This window comes from Hippoglossus hippoglossus, chromosome 11 (assembly GCF_009819705.1).
Source record: "Hippoglossus hippoglossus isolate fHipHip1 chromosome 11, fHipHip1.pri, whole genome shotgun sequence".
NCBI classification, from domain to species: Eukaryota; Metazoa; Chordata; class Actinopteri; order Pleuronectiformes; family Pleuronectidae; genus Hippoglossus; species Hippoglossus hippoglossus.
In genome coordinates, this window is record NC_047161.1 from 3,562,120 (window position 1) to 3,578,446 (window position 16,327).

Below are 16,327 nucleotides of genomic sequence, written 5' to 3' on the forward strand. Positions count from 1 at the left end.
ACGTTATAATAATCTGTTTTCTTTTCTGAAACAATGAATTAGGGATTTTCTAATACTTTGTGCGTCGCTACTCAAACGATGAATTGTGTCGTTGTGCAACTGAGCGGCCGTAAACACCTCTGCTCCCATGATCCCCTTAAGCAGAATTAATAAATTCTGCAGATTCTTGAGTGGCTCCCTCAGATGTTGTTGCCTCAGGAATCACAAATCTGTGATTGAGAGTCGTGATGATCTGAAGTCCGGACGGGGACGGAGCTTGAGGTTAAGACGCTGACTAGTTAACCAAACATTTGTCATGGTTGGCTACGTGGTCTCACACCCACTCGCCCACAGGAGGGTTTGATCCCCGGCGCACACACACTTTACTGCACAGGACTGTGGCTCCTCTCTCTCTGCAGAGATCTCTCCACCAGACGTGTGAGTATCGTCAGGGATGCAAACTTTCATCTTTTTTACATTAATCATTTGAAGTTGCTGTAAAAAGAGAAAAGGAGGAGACGTGTGGATTTAACTTTTTTCTACTTATTATTGATGTTTTCAAATTTTGCAGATTTGATATATTATATTGCTATGTTCTTGATCTGTCTCCCTTTCAAAGACATTTCTTTTTGATCTTTATGATTGCACTTCCAGAACTAATTGATAGTTCTTCTCACACAACGCAGGACTCTCTGTATTATTTTTGCCTCTATGGTTTCTTTTTCAATAAACAATGTACTGGTCAGATGTTTTCTTAGGTTATGTAATAGTTACCAGTATAGCAGCTGGTCATGCTCCATGTTGTAGGTTTAACCCACACGCTGCCTGCGATCAAATGAAATAACTTGAACACTTTGCACCGGAGGTTTTCAACATTTAATCTATAATGTTTCACGTCATGTGACCGTCTGAGAATCTGCACATGATAAAAGGTTAGACGTCTACTGAAGAAAGAAGAGAGCGTATCTTTAGACAATAAACAATACACATTAACCACATGTAGGAGTCACAGATTGAACCTTTAGGAAGAGTTGGAGGAGAATTCTTCCTCCTGGTGACACATTAATGTTGAGTTAACCCTCTGTTGACTGGTATTTACTCACTGTGAATAATTCTCAGTCTCTGCTCAGCAACAAAGGACGAGACAAACAAACACACACCTGTTTGTTGTTGTTCCTTATAAGGACATAGATTTACTATAATGACAAACCTGATCCAACTCCTGATCCACACCGTGAGCAGACTTTACAACTTTCTTTCATCTTAAACCTCAACTCTTATAAATACACACTTTAGAATACCTTTACTAATTTGTTTTGATTTGATATTTGAACACATTGTTTTTAGAACATTGAGGTTGAGATCCTCAAATGTAAAGAAAAACTTATTTTCAAATGATTATATCTAATTATTTCCTCCTAAAGAAATTATTGCTGAAAACTTTAACTTTATTTATAGATGTTGAAATGTTTAATTATACTATGCTTACATACAAACAAGTTTCACATTTCTGCCTTTCTGTGCACCTCAGACTCAGATTTACCAGCGACCAGCATGTATCAACATGCACCGTCCGTTCTTTAGTTAATAAACAAAGTCTGACATAATCAGGAAATGTTTCTGTGCGTGGATTTTCCAGAGATGTTATATTTCTGCAGCCAAATGTTCTTGTTGCAGAATTTCCTAGCGTTTGAGGATGGCTAACTAAATGTTCTATAATGAGCAACAGCCAGCAGCTATATAGTTTATGGCTTGAATAGATAAAGAATAAAGTTTAACATCCGTTACATAAGAAGACAAAGAGTCAGCAGCCTGGTGGCCCTGGGAGCCTAAAGGCACTTTGAGCTAAATGCTAACTTTAGCATGCTAATATATGTATAACAACAATGTTAACATGCTGATGTTCTCCATCTTGGCACAAAGACTGTTTTTACTGTCTAAGTACAAAAACAGCAGAGACAGGTTTTCAATATAAGACAAATTAAACTGTTTACCTGATATGGAGCTAAATGAATAAAGGATTTTTAATCGAAGGAACATCAAAGCCAGAACTTAATTTCTTGAAAATCGTCAATTGCATTATGTTACATAAAAATTTAAGTCTGAAGGATTCATCCATAACAAAAAATGTATCACAGTTGAGATAATAAAACCAATATGGTGGAACAAGTGACCTTTTTCATCTTGCATCCGTGCGGCTAACGTGTAGAAAACCTTTCTGTTTCGGACTTGAGGTCTAAGTTTTGCGAATCCAGTCGTGAATTTAAGGTCGGCATCTATTTGACAAAGAAACTTGACTTTTTGTTTTTTTCTAGAGGAAAACCACCTGAACCATGTCGCTCCTCACGCACCTGTTGGCGGTTCTCTTCGGGATGGGCTCCTGGGTTTCCATCAACGGCCTGTGGGTGGAGCTGCCCCTGATCGTCCCCCAGATCCCCGAGGGATGGTACCTGCCCTCCTACCTCTCGATCCTCATCCAGATGGCCAACGTCGGGCCTCTCTTCGTCACCCTGATGCATCGCTTCCGGCCCGGCGCCCTGAATGAGACGGCGGTCATATACGTGATCATCGTTCTGGGCACCGTGGCCAGTTTCCTGCTGGGTTTCTTCTGGAAGGAGACGGTTGTCGTGGCAGGCGTCAGTCGCAGTGTCGCCCTCCTCGTCTTGACTTTCTTCCTCGCTACCGTCGACTGCACGTCCTCCGTCACCTTCCTGCCCTTCATGATGCGCCTCAAGCCTCAGTATCTAACCACCTACTACATTGGGGAGGGGGTGAGCGGCCTGCTGCCTGCTCTGGTGGCTTTAGTCCAGGGCGTTGGCGTGGTCCACTGCTTAAACAACACACAGTCTCTGAACCACAGCCTGAACGGCTCGGTGACCTTTGACCTCCAGGCCCAGTATCAGCCAGCAAACTTCTCGGCTGAGGTGTTTTTCTTCTTCCTGAGCGCCATGATGCTGGTGAGCCTGGGGGCCTTCCTGCTGCTGAACTACCACCCCGCCGTGGCCCGAGAGCATCCCACCGGCCGATACACCAACGGCGTGAAAGAGAAATCGCAGAAAAACAGACAGTTGGTCGAGCAGAAGCCGATGATGGATCCGTACAAACCCCCGAACCAGAACAGTTTTGGCACCGGCGCTTACAGCTGGATGCAGGTGTTCTACATCTTTGTGATTCTGGCCTGGGCCAACGCTCTGACCAACGTGGTGCTTCCCTCGGTGCAGTCGTACTCTTGCATGCCGTACGGAAACAAGGTCTATCACCTGTCAGCCACCATGGCCGCCGTGTCCAACCCCCTGGCCTGCTTCATCGCCATGTTCCTCCCGATAAGGTCAGTGGTCGTCAGCTGTAATCGACACAATAATCGACACAATAAAGGGCTCATGGTCAAAAAAGTTAGTTTTTATTTCTATAACCTCAAAATCACAACTTTGCCTTTGAGGCTTCAGCATAAAAGGAAAACTACCGATAAAGAATAAACCCCAGGAGGCGCTAGAGGAAAATAAAGTACTTATGTTATTTTATTTTTGTAAAATGTGAGTTTTATCATTCTTAAATGTTTTTTTGTTGTTTTTGTGCAAATAATATGAGTGAAATGTAGTTTCCAGAGACTGACATTGATTTCGAAAATGTTGATTAGAACTTTTCACTAAGAAAGAGTCAATAAACTGAATTAGGATGAATCATGTCAATCTTTGCCGACACAAAGTTTAATGAAAGAATAATGAGAATGTCGCTTCAATTAATAATAAACCAGCCTCTTAATTCTGGGGAATTTCAAAGAACCACTTCCTGGAAAGTCATCATTGGGAGGTCATGCTTCTCCGTCAGCTTGTTGGTTGGTTTAGTTATTTGTTTGTCAGCAGAATTACACAAAAAACTAGTTAATAGTTTCCAACAAAACTTGATGGAAAGCTGGGACTCAGGCCAAGAATGAACCAACTAAAGTTTGTGGCTCATCCAGGAACTTTTCTTTACTTTCTTTTGCGAAATCGGGCGACGGTATCTTCACCAATTTGAACAGAGAGTGATTAACGGATCTGGACGAAACAAATCAGACGTATTTAGACGAGTAAAATCTACGATCTGATGCAACTTGGATGAATTTAAGGGACTGTTGGTTCATTCCAGTTAACATTTAGATGCACTTTGCTCCTGCACCACTCAGACTTTCCACAGATTCTTACTGTTCACATTGTGCTGCTACACATTGTTAAACCCGGGTTTTGTGCAGTGATGCTTTTGTCAAATAACAGTAGATCCTGGCTCCAGAATCAGATCTGAACCTGTGTGCCCCCACAGATCCCTGCTGCTGATGGCAGCTCTCACCGTGGTCGGCACTGGAGCTGGAGCTTACATAATGGGCACGGCGGTGTTGAGTCCATGTCCTCTGCTGGTTAATGATACCTCGGGTGGTGTCATCATAGTGAGTACACTCTCAAGTTACACATCTTCTTATAAACCAGTGAAAAGACGAGATAAAGGAAGGAATCCAGTTTGGGAATGTCCTGCCCTCCTGTCTCTGTCCCACAGGTGTTGGCCTGGATCGTCTTCATCCTCACTCTGTCCTACGTGAAGGTGATTATCGGCGTGATCCTGCGTGACGAGGGCCACAGCGCTCTGGTGTGGTGCGGAGCTGTGGTGCAGTTGGGCTCCCTGCTGGGGGCCGTGACCATGTTTCCACTGGTCAGCGTGTACAGCTTCTTCTCATCGGGGGACCCGTGCAACACAAAGTGTCCCTAAACTATGAGCATGCACTGATTTCCCTCCTGACTTCAGGGGAAACGACGTGAGAATCAGTTTGAAAGACTTTTTCCTCCTCGTGATGTATAAACGTGGAGACGTTTGAATTTCATTTGTTAGAAAAACAAAAAGTACGATGTAATTTGAATATATACTTTGTTATAAATGTGTCTGTAGATCTCTATTTACATTTGTTGAAAACTTAAACCTCTGCCAGGAGTAAAAGTCCATTTAACAGACAAATTATCAACGTAAGTATTGAATAAAATTATAAAAATGAAAGAAGAAAATTTGTGATTAAAGTTATTCACAATTCACATTTCAGCACAAAAGGAAAACAACCGATAAAGAATAAACCCCAGGAGGCGCTAGAGGAAAATAATAATTTCAAACTTCCTTTACTTCCTTTACTTAACTGTGTGAGGCTTTTCTTTCTTATTTGTCTATAGACTGAACTTGTTTATTTGAATTGACCGGTTTGCTTGTAACTGAATGAATAACTTTTTTATTGAGATGTGTTTTAATCCTGTTGTTTACTGATGATATATTATATTACATCATGAAGGTATAAACCCGTATTAATGAAGAAACATGCAACACGTGTGTCTTTTATTTGTGACATTTGTAGACACAATGTTTTATTGTCTGCAGCTCAGCGTGAAAACATCAAATTATCTCTAATACATCTTTTCATATTCATCACACACTGAAGCAAAACAATATATAAACTCAAATCAACTCTAAAAGTATGAAGTCATCTTAATTTATACAATATATTCATCATGATAGTATCATGTGATGATAATGTACATCATCATATCAACTGTACTCCAGGATTATAATAATAATAATAATGAATAAATAACTTTATTTATATATCACCTTTATTCACAGGGGTTTAAAAGACAAAGAAATAAAAGCGATAAGAAAACAGCATCACATAAAAACATTAAACATATTAATAAGAACTATAGGAATATATGACAGCACATAAAAGCAAGTCAATAAAAATGGGTTTTAAGAAGTGATTCAAAAGAAGTCACTGAACCCCCTATTTTTGGTTATGATTATAACAAATATGAGATAAATACAGAAACATAGAATGTGTTCTCTAATTCTGAGTTCAGGTGATGGGACATTTTTGTTGAATTAGTCAAGAAAGAAACCATTACATTTGGTGCAGATCCAGGAATTTCTCCTCACTCTCTTTAACATTGACGATTTCGCAGGTAGTAATTTGTGGATCTTGATGAATTATATTATTCAGGGGGACTGAGGTCGATGTGGAATTTGCTGCAGCTTGATGGATTCAGGGACCGTTGGGCCTTGTGGGAGAAATGAGCTCTACGGGCGTCTGGGTTTTTCCTCACACTTGCAGCAGGCGAACAACTTTCTTAGGGTGGAGAGGTGACACAGCGGATGCACAACACTCGCAGCAGACAACAGGAGAAAACTGAAAGGTGCTGTCTGGCAGGCAAATTTGCACGTAGTTTGGATCTTTGCCATCAAAGTGACTGGAAAGTAAAAACACAAGGTGATGGCGGACGTGGCTCGGACGGCGTTGATGGCTCTCCTCTTGGCCGGATTCATCTTGTTGCTCTCTGGGCCGGGCTTCTTCAGCATCCTGATGGTTTGGATGGTGGAGTGCACCATCATACACGTCATGGCTATCATCACAAAAAACGGGAAATTCTTGAAGAAGGCCTTGGCGACAGGGGCGATGGACTCTGAACCCAAAACATTTGTGACGGCGAAGGACAAAGAGAAGAGCCACACCGTCGCCACACAAGCCTCCCTGTATCTGTGCTTCTTCAGCAGAGGGTAGGACGTCGGGTGAATCACCGCAACGTACCTCTGGAAGCAGATGAAACCCAAACTCATGGGCCCTCCGGTCTGTGCATACAGAAGCAGAAAGTTGAAGACCTTCCACTGCTCGTCTCGCACAAGAAAGAGGAAGCAGAGATGTACGAGGGAGATCAAGTACTGCAAGTTGTGGAAAAGGGCTAAGTGAAAATTCAGGATGTCTGGAGTCTTCCTGGAGGTGAGGATGGTCCACAGCAGCGTGACGACCACAGGTTGACCGGTGAGAAAAGTGATGATGTCGACCATTGAGAGAAAAACCACAGAACCCTCGACACACACGCACTCTGGTTTGCTGGAGTTGCGGGTGACGAGCTCGCGTGACACATTCATCTTATCAGAGTGTGGATCAGAGCTGAAAGAAGAGAAATCATTATGATCTTATAATTTCATCTTTTAAAAGTCTGCGGATTTTATAGAAATACAGAAATTCATCGACATTTTTCAGGCCTGAAGCTGTTTGTCGTTATATTTCTGCCATTTTCTGAACCTACATTATTTTCTATCGAATTTCACTTAATCTTGTCTAATAAGCATTAAAAGTTATATCAAGTATGTTGAGCTGAGACAGAATAAACAGATAATAAAAGAAAAACTACTTTATTCTCAAAAACAAATATTAAAAACAGGAGTGAAAGCAAACAGAACAAACACTGAACCTGTTGAATATTGTTTTAAATCTCTTGTTCCCAAAAAAAAAACTATTCATGAAACTCTAAATATAAAAAGAAATGTCATAATCATATTGAGATTTGAAGTCTCACCCGCTCGGCTGCTGCTCGGACGTCAGAGTCGGGAGCAGAATGATTTACACACCGATGACACCTGATTTCCATAATAGATGTGAAACAGGTGCGAGGACGTCGAGCTAAACCCACAAACTGAGACTCGAACACGTCCTGATTTTCTTAAAAGCCGAGTTTCCGTGCGGGAGCAGAATGTGACACGAGCGAGCGTGAAAAAGAAACGCATGTGCCGGTGCTGAGAATGATTAAAACATATTTAAGATTAAAGAGTAAAGAATAAAATATAATGTGTGTTGTGGTTATTAGAGAGACCACAGGGTGTCAGTGTGCACCACGACTTCGTAGATCCTCCCCCTGTCGTAGAGAAAGCTTGAACAGTATCAGAACAGAAGACGTCAGTGTTATAGATTCTTTATATAGAAAGTTTATAGATGCAGGAGAAAGTGATTTGACGTTTATGTTGTTTTCTGCAGCGGAATCCAGCAGGAACTCAAAACAAAACACTTCCTTCTCCTGTTCCCTCTGATGGTTTCATTTGTCCAAAGAAATAAAATGCAGATTATTTAATTGCTGATTTTCAGATTTTGGTTTAATACCATTTTTCCAATAACCCAAGTTTATCTAAATAACTTTTCCTTTATTAAAATTGTATTATTTCATGTTGAGGCCTAAAATCTTCTGGGTTTCAAGCCTTTCTCTGCACATTACTCACGTTGTTCTCATTTAGTTTCATATTACTTTAAATTTACAAGCGTATCGGTTTGTTTTTAACGACGCTCTACTTTAAAACATCTATTGGGCAAATATCTCGAATTAGAATTCAACCGATTTTTAACACAGAAGCTATAAAATGACTTGTAATCTCACGGGGCAACTGCGACAGTCCACAAAATGTCCTCCAACTGTTGCTCCACCATTTAATAATAACGTGAATTGTTACCAGACTCTTAGCAAAGACCCAGAAAGACAATTTGAGCCTTTTTATCGGTGAAAGAAAAATCCCTTTTTAGAGGAAATTCCTCGGACCGTCGCAGTTGCCCCATTGGATTAACATTGTAGCCACAGCTGCTGTCACGGCAGAGATCGTCTCCTGGACCAATTTCAAATACTTCTGTAAGTACCCTTCATTTTTACACGCTCACATTTATAAATGCGAAGTGAAAAATACCAGAATTCCCTCCTGGTCACTCTGATATTTAATGTGAGGAGACAGACTTTGCACAGATGGAAGAGATGAAGGCGTATTTATTGACAAATACACACAATACATCACAAAGCTGAACTGAGCGTTACAGACTCACGATAAAAAAACAACCTCCTTGGTAAACACGTCGGTATGGCTTCTTCTTTCATGCCCCTCGGGAATTAAGACTCATAAATACACAGAAAACTGGGAAACGAGAGTGTGTGTGTGTTTTATAAGAGTAACCGTGTAAAAGAAGCTGTATGATAAACAGAGCACATGCTGAGAGAATAAATATGAAAATACAAAAGACAGAAGAATTCATATATTGCTGTTTCACCGTTATAAAGGATTCTTTGGACGACGCTGATTGTTTACATTCTTGGAGCGATGCCACCTGCCGGGTGCAAAGCGTCCAGGGAGGAATAAGAGTCGAGCTTCGTCACAACTGAGATGATTTTTTTATCGTTTCACCGTTAAAGTCGGTTTGTCGTGCATTTTATTTGTTGTTTTTATCTAAAAAAAAAACCGACTCATTATCGTCAATAGTGCATCAAGGTAAAGCCACTTGGTTTGAGAAACATGAGCTGAAATGTTTTGCCGTAATTTGTTTGACTTCAAATGACAAAAAAAAACTTCAGTAACTACGACTAACACCACAGGTTTAGTGGTTAAGTGCTGATTGTCGCCTGTGAATACGAGAAAATACTCACTTTTATTAATCGTTAAAGTTCCTACAGACGTGATGATGATTGAAAAGCAACTTTGGAAATAAGTTACGACTTTATTTGGTCTGTTCTGACCTGTAGCTTATGGTGGCTAATGTCAGCTAATGTCAAATATGACTGTATAATGGACATTGTTCCCCCTCACCTTATATTATTAACGATCTGTTTGTGCTTGTGTTAAATTGTCTCTTAGCATTTACCATCACCCCCCCATAATTGTCACATGTGGCTAAAGTTGCATCATCTCACTCATTTAAAAAAAAGTTTTAAAACTGAGGCCTCATCTTTCTCTCGTCCAGTCGAAGGCACTTCTCTCTCTCTCTCTCTTTAAAGCCAGATATGCAAACTGAAGCACCGCAGACACTGTACATACAAAATTACACAACACATAGGCACTGGATCATTTACAAACAAATGAAAAGAAACGTATAAAACAATTCTTGGTCCTCTAAAAGCGTACTTTGTCGCAGGGGGGGGGGGGGGGGGGGGGGTCGGCAGCTGTGGGTGCTACATACTCAAAACTCAGTCATGGGATTTATTCCTTGGATAAATTTCTGCATAAAGGCGGAATATATGAAAAACAAGGCACGCGTTGGACCCTGGTCGTCTGGACAAAAAACATTTACATTTGTTCCTCTTGCAATTTCCCTCAGCTGTTTCCTGCACGCTGTGGTCCGGGCATTGTTTTTACTGTCAGTTCTGTGAGGGCACAGGAAACTACGCGTGGCTGTGGACCGTGATGCTCGACAGGTCGTTCCTGATGATCTCGTTGACTGCGGAGGAAACGAGAGAAACGCACGGTCACTACGTGGAGGGTTGCACAGAATAAAGCAGCAGAACATCTGTACAGGCTGAGAAAATAAAAGAGAAGGGAACAATGAACAAAAACCTTTTTTAAATGCATCTGGGCTTTAGTCACTTGTTTCCATGCAAACATCAGAGTTTAGCATCTGTTGATATTGATGATTGAGTTATTAACTTCGATAAAATCACATCAAACACACACACACACAGGCACGTTGAAGCTTTTAGAAAATAACAGACTTTTCCAACTTAAACTTTGACAGTTGATTATTGAGTCGGGACATTTTACTGTTTGAATAACATCTTGAAGACTTTTTTTTCAGTGGCAACAAACATTATATTGACGTATTAAAACCTGCTGTGATGGATTATAAGTTGGATATTTGCTTCTTTTACTTGGTCTCCTCCTGCTGCTCAGGGAAATGTGTGTCTCTTAGCTGCTAAATGCTTCAGTCCTCTCATCAAGGAGGTCGTGTTTCTATTATGTCTGTTCATCAGCAGGTTTACTCAGAAACGACTAAACTGATTTAGGAGAAAGAAAGAAACAAATACATTTGGGAGCAGATCTCAAAGTGTCGGCCATCTTTTTCTGTGTTAGGCAGAGAGTGACCAGTGTTGTTGTTGTTTTTTTTCTTTGTCTGAAAACAGTGAAACACAAACATGACACAACTGGATCTGAAAAAACCAAAACAATGAGCTGAAGGATAATAAAACAGATGGAAACTGCAGAGTCGGGTGATGATTAACCACAGGGAGGTTACGGGAGGTTATGTTTTCACCCCCTGTTCGCTTGTTTGCTTGTTTGTGAGCAGGATTACACAAAAAACGACAAAACGGTTTAACACAAAATATTAAACTTTGGAGTGGATCCTGATCTCAGGTGGATACAGGATTGTTTTCACTTTGAACATTGCGAGATGTGATGAGGGTGTTTTTTTTAAAGATTTTAACAAATTTCCCAGAGAATCATTCACAGATCTTGATTTAAAAAAGAAAATTAGGCAAATTTAGGGAAGTAATATGAAATTTGATAGATTTTAAAGGTTGTCAGGCCTTGGTAGAGGTCTGCGCTCAACTGAGGGACGTTCTAGTTTGTTTCTTTGTCGACAGAATTATGATTAAACAAGTGAATTGACTTCCATGAAACTTGGTGGAAGAATGAAACATTGGCCAAGAAATAACCCATAAAATTCAAGGAAATGTTTTCACTTTCTTTGGAATTTTTGGTCGTTTTAACCAATTTTCAAGAGAATAATTCATGAATCTTGATGTGAGGATTGATATTTATGAGCTTGTGCAATTTGGTCCAAATAGAAATCTGGAAGTAGCTGATTATGATGTGGTTTCACAAGATCAAGGTTGGCGCCTTGCTGAACTCTTTGTTAATCTAGTACTTTAAACTCATGTGACTCTAAGTTACCATTTCCACCTGTGGGAACACAATTCTCCGAGCTGTATAGTTACAGCCGTCTGCTGTTCCCTCGGAGCCAACAGAATCAAATCACTTCACATCGGAGATCCCCAGATGTTTGTTATCACGAGGGATGATGCAACCTCCTGTCGTCTGTGCAGGATCCAGGTGCACTTGTTTATCAGGTTGAATCCGCTCTGTGCTGATAGAGGTGAGACGATCCAAGAGCAACGCTGCAGGCTCACCACAAAATAAAGATCCACTGATAACACGGGAGAGAAGGAAACCATCTTTATCCGCCTCACCACAGAGGAGAGAGACGCTCCTTCTTTCATTAGCCTTTACTGTTTTCATCTGTGAACTCATTTTTCACTTTGAACACACGGTCCCTGCAGCTTCTCCTCCTTTAATCTGCTTCTCACTTTTCTAATCAGCGTCTTGGTTCAGGTTCAAGATGAGATATGTGGGGGTGGGGGGGGGGGGGGGGGGGGGGGACCCTGAGAATCCAAGCCAGCAGGAGAGGAATTCCCTCCGAGTGACTGGACGCTGGAAAAGCAATCTGGAATCCTGAGATCCCCCCGAACACACACACACACACACACACACACAATGGAGGGACTATTTTCCTTTTATATCAAATGTATTTTCATCCCAGGCAGCGGAGGAGCCCTTCCCCCCCCGGTGACCCAGCACTGGCACAGCCGCTTCCTACCAGAAATACCTCTCACTTCCTATCACGAAAAAAGACGAGGGGGTGTAGACGCCTCGCAACAAACACACAACAAACACACACGCACACAAACCCTGCGTGGGAGGCTACCATGGTAAAAAAACAAAACATAAACGTGTGTCATCATTACTCTGAAATCTGAGGTTCAGAAAGTGTGATAATCGAGCTTTCCTCAGCAGTTACACAGATCGTTCGTTTACACATGACTTTAATGTGTGTTTGGATTATTATGATATTAATATAGAGCTCATGCCTCCACCACAGCCCCCCCCCCCTTAAATCCAAGCTGCTCCAAATGTCACACACCCAGAAATATCAGTTCCCTCAATGTGTCTGATTATTATCATTAAGATCGGAGAATTACTCGCTGGGAAATAAGTGAAGATGTCAAGAAATGGCAAATCTTTAATAATAAATCCTGGATCGGCCCACTGATCCTCCCACCAATATAACAGTTATAATATATATTTATATACTTATGATTCGTCAAGTAGTAAGTCGTCAACAAACAAATGAGGCGGAGGTGATAAAGCAAACATGGAGATCTCCTGAGAGGTTTGATAACAGCGTCACAGCATCGACCTCACACGAGTGTCACAGAAACACACGGACACACACTGAGCCCTGGAGACGAGGTGCGATTCACAGACTTGTTTCTTGGTGCAGAACTTGTCCGCGTGGAGGAAACTCTGCAGTGGCGTTTATATTCTGATGCTCTAAATCACTTTGCCTGGACTCGTCATCAGTATCTGCTCTGTTGTGGTAACGGTAAGACGAGATGATTTCTAACGTGCCACATCAGGACAGCAGCCGCGTGAATGTGAGAATCCGACCAATAAGACATATTGAAGCAGAAGAAACAAACAGACCTCGGCTCCAGTTCAGGCTGAACCGACTGACCTGTGCTCCTCCGTCTGATCCGGCTGTGACCTCCCGAGCATCTGGAGGTGGAGGGATAACTTCAAACCTCAAGGGGACGTTATTACATTAACTTTTAAAACACTAACTTCGAGCCAGGAGGCCGAGACGTCGTCAGACCTGTCTGGCACCTTTCAGAATCACAGATGAGTTACGGCATTAAGATATTTTTACACCACATCGTTCGCCACATGTGGAGAAGCTGCTTCAACACAACTTAAAAAAAAAAAAAAGAAAACGCTAAAAAGATATTTATTCTGATATGAAACCAAGGAAAACTAGACAGTGAAGCTTTGATCCAACTGAGGCCACAGCGTTTACTGTTTGTGTGTCCGTTGCCATGACCCACTTTTCACTGTGCTGTCACATTTGATGCGGAGGATCTAATTGAAAAAGAGTCAATCTATTGATCTGTAAGTGTGTGTACAACAAAGATCCTAAAAATAAGCCCATGCAGCCCCAGTGTGACATCTGTGTCATGTGGCTCTTTGCCCGCATTGATTTGCTCAAGAGAAACGTTTGAGCAAACCGAGAGGGGGACTTTTATAGTGTTTGTTCGTTTGTTTTAAGTTTTATTTTGAGAAAAGAAACTACTCTATTATTTTGGACGTAACTTCGAAGGGGAGAATGTGGGCGTTAGGTTTGTGAGCTGCCACTTTTGAAGCCCGTGAGTTTTGGCATTTTTGTCCAACGCCATCTTGGTTTTTTGAAACCAGAAGTAACCATATTTGGAAGCGCAGGGGGTGGAGCCTGACTGCGAGCTCGATGACGCTACACGGCCACCAATTGGATATTACTATGTGTCAATCACAAGTTATCCACGCCCTAAACTTTAGGGCGTGGATATGGTATTATGGTACTTTATCGTCTATTTGACTCCAAATGATTAAATTTGAATAAAACAATGTTACATGAGTGAAAGCTCCAGAAAAGCTTCTCAATGGAACTTGTGGTCGGATTGTTTATGAGACAATACAGGCCTGGAGGATGGTAGAATATTATTAGTATATACTACATTGTATATTATTTGGGGTATTGGAAATAATAGCTTTATTCTTTAATATTTATCTTATATACTTATAACTCCATATACAAACCAAATATCACTTTTGGATATCCTGAGAGCTTTGCTGCTACTTCCCCATGAGGCCCTGCGTCGTTAGGGAGAAACTTTGTTATTCTGTGTGTGTAACATGAGCAGGAAGGTGGCGTTTGATATGAAGTAATCCAGGAACTGGTTTCCTGTTCCACGGAGGTCGACAGCAGCTGGAGCCGACTGATACAGCCCAGCGCTCCGACCAGGAAACCCCCGGCAAACGAGGAACTCCAAAACAATTAGCAGGACGGCACCGTTTGACTCATTAGGGTCCAGAACGCGTCAACACGACCCGGCCTGCAACAACACAACTCTACAAAGGGAACCGATCCGCCGGTGAGATATTCAACTGCCTCCGTGGATAAATCAGCTGAGAGACCAGAGCTGAGACAATGAGAGAAAAAGTGCCACAAACTCCCCCCCCCCCCCCACTCCATCTACTGCCACGTCAAGTCCAGGCCACAAGCCACGAGATGTTCTTGGCCCCCGTTACGAGGCTTCTACTGCGTAACGGGGTCGGTCCCACTGAGCCGTTCTGTAGTTCACTGCAGCCTCCGCCAGCCTTTTTATTTCTTTAAGGTTTTCACTCAGGTGTCATTTAAGACGAGATAATCCTCGACAAAGAGTGACGCGAACAGAGAAGACTTCAGGACAAATATTATCACAATATCACGTTCGTTTGCACAACCGGTGACCAGAAAAATGCAAAACTCGTGCTGTGACTCAACTCAGAACAACTGTTCTATAATAAAGTGAAGACATGAAGAGAAAGAAAAACTGTAGAACTACAGAAGTAAGTTGTGAATCACAATCCTGACGCTTCAGAACACGATCAGCCACAAACAAGTCATTTGTTTCTGAAACACATTTTATTTCCCTGTCCTGATCTTCTTTGTAATAATCATTTCATTTAGGCTGAATTAAATGATTGGTCGGCGTACCTGTCCGTCACTAACCGACGTGCCCGCGTAAACAAAGTGTTGCTCCAGACTCCAGAGTCGATTGTATGAAAAGTGTAACGTGTGTCTCACATTCATGATCCTCCATATGTTTAAATGATCGAATATAAGAAACACTCATAATAAAGTCTCAAAGCACAAAGAATAAAACACACTTGACCTTTATACGTTATTTTTGACTGCAGGGCTGTTGTATTACATCATACTGTGTTTAGTAATGAATCAATATCTGTGAGTGGTAACTATAGTAATACATAACAGATGTGGATATTGATTAATATGATCCCTACACATTTGGTGAATAGTTGATTCAAACCATAACAGCATGTGTAAAGTCAGTAAGAAAGTACTATATATGTATGTACTCTACTGTGGTTTACTTTATACTATATATATAAATAATGTGGTATATTTTGAACACACACACAACTAATGATGAATCATCTCCTTTTTGAAAGCAGTGGCTGCAAACAATTTGAGGAAGCGAGTGAGTTGCTCAGTTTGAAATCCGATTCAGCCTCAGTCTCTCGACTCACAGTTTACTCTCAAATACTTTGCCTGTGATCGTCCAGAGACTCCGCTCATCAATTACGCCGCCCTGACATCTAACAAGGCCACAGCACGCCATAAAAAGCATGTCGTAATGCTGCTTGGCTCCGGTCGGGCTTGAAAATGCACATGTTTCGCTCATGTTACCTCACCGCTGACAAAAGTCTTCGGCGCACTACTGTGCAGGATAACGTATGGCTTTGGCCACCTCTCCCAGACTCGCCGCGGGCCAAAGGGAAGCATTGCAACCCCCTCCAGTCAGCAAGTTTTATGGCGGCGTGGCCGGCCTCCATCTCCTCTCGGTCCCGGGCCTCGGCGGAGGAGGGTCGGAGCGCGCACCCTATAGCTCCGGCTCCGGGCCAGAGAATATGATTCACACTTTCCATGAGCAGACATGTTTGTAACCTCTCAGGGGACGGTGTGAATAAATGTTTAACCGAGGGGGGATGAGTGGGAGAGGGCTGCACAAACACAGACAAGGTAGCAGGGCCGCGGGGCGACAACAAGGTTTGGGAGGTAGATTCAAATCACCCGACTGTCAGGTTTACTGCTGCTACTTGTTGCACGTGTGTTTAAATTAGTGGTGTCTACTTCGCCCCAAACTCTGTGACATTCAGGGTCCTA

General features: G+C 41.9%; 2 protein-coding genes across 3 annotated transcripts in view; one reads left to right on the top strand and one right to left on the bottom strand.

Moving 5' to 3' along the window:
* The first annotated feature begins 279 nt into the window (after positions 1 to 279).
* si:ch73-196l6.5 (riboflavin transporter 2) lies at positions 280 to 5,026 on the top strand. 2 transcript variants are annotated; one of them, XM_034599675.1, is made up of 4 exons: positions 280 to 417; positions 2,295 to 3,307; positions 4,279 to 4,402; positions 4,510 to 4,855. In XM_034599675.1, exons 2-4 carry the CDS (start codon positions 2,313 to 2,315, stop codon positions 4,717 to 4,719), a joined length of 1,329 nt encoding a protein of 442 aa, XP_034455566.1. In that variant the 5' UTR covers positions 280 to 417; positions 2,295 to 2,312; the 3' UTR covers positions 4,720 to 4,855. The 2 variants fall into 2 exon arrangements, with proteins under 2 accessions (XP_034455566.1, XP_034455567.1); XM_034599676.1 differs by lacking the exon at positions 280 to 417 and having other exon boundaries at positions 2,313 to 3,307; positions 4,510 to 5,026.
* Positions 5,027 to 8,552: 3,526 nt separating this feature from the next.
* Positions 8,553 to 16,327, bottom strand: part of nfatc1 (nuclear factor of activated T cells 1) — a 37,258-nt gene continuing 29,483 nt past the window's right edge. The window contains exon 10 of the mRNA XM_034599670.1: positions 8,553 to 10,009. Within this exon, the coding sequence (XP_034455561.1) occupies positions 9,954 to 10,009 (56 nt within the window). The 3' untranslated portion in view covers positions 8,553 to 9,953. The remainder of the gene's footprint in view (positions 10,010 to 16,327) is intronic.

Bases quoted from the DNA above. Each gene is read 5' to 3' on its own strand.
- si:ch73-196l6.5 (XM_034599675.1), top strand. From the start codon at position 2,313: ATGTCGCTCCTCACGCACCTGTTGGCGGTTCTCTTCGGGATGGGCTCC. The intron at 3,308-4,278 runs GTCAGTGGTCGT...GTGCCCCCACAG, and splicing joins GCCATGTTCCTCCCGATAAG to ATCCCTGCTGCTGATGGCAG. The intron at 4,403-4,509 runs GTGAGTACACTC...TCTGTCCCACAG, and splicing joins CCTCGGGTGGTGTCATCATA to GTGTTGGCCTGGATCGTCTT.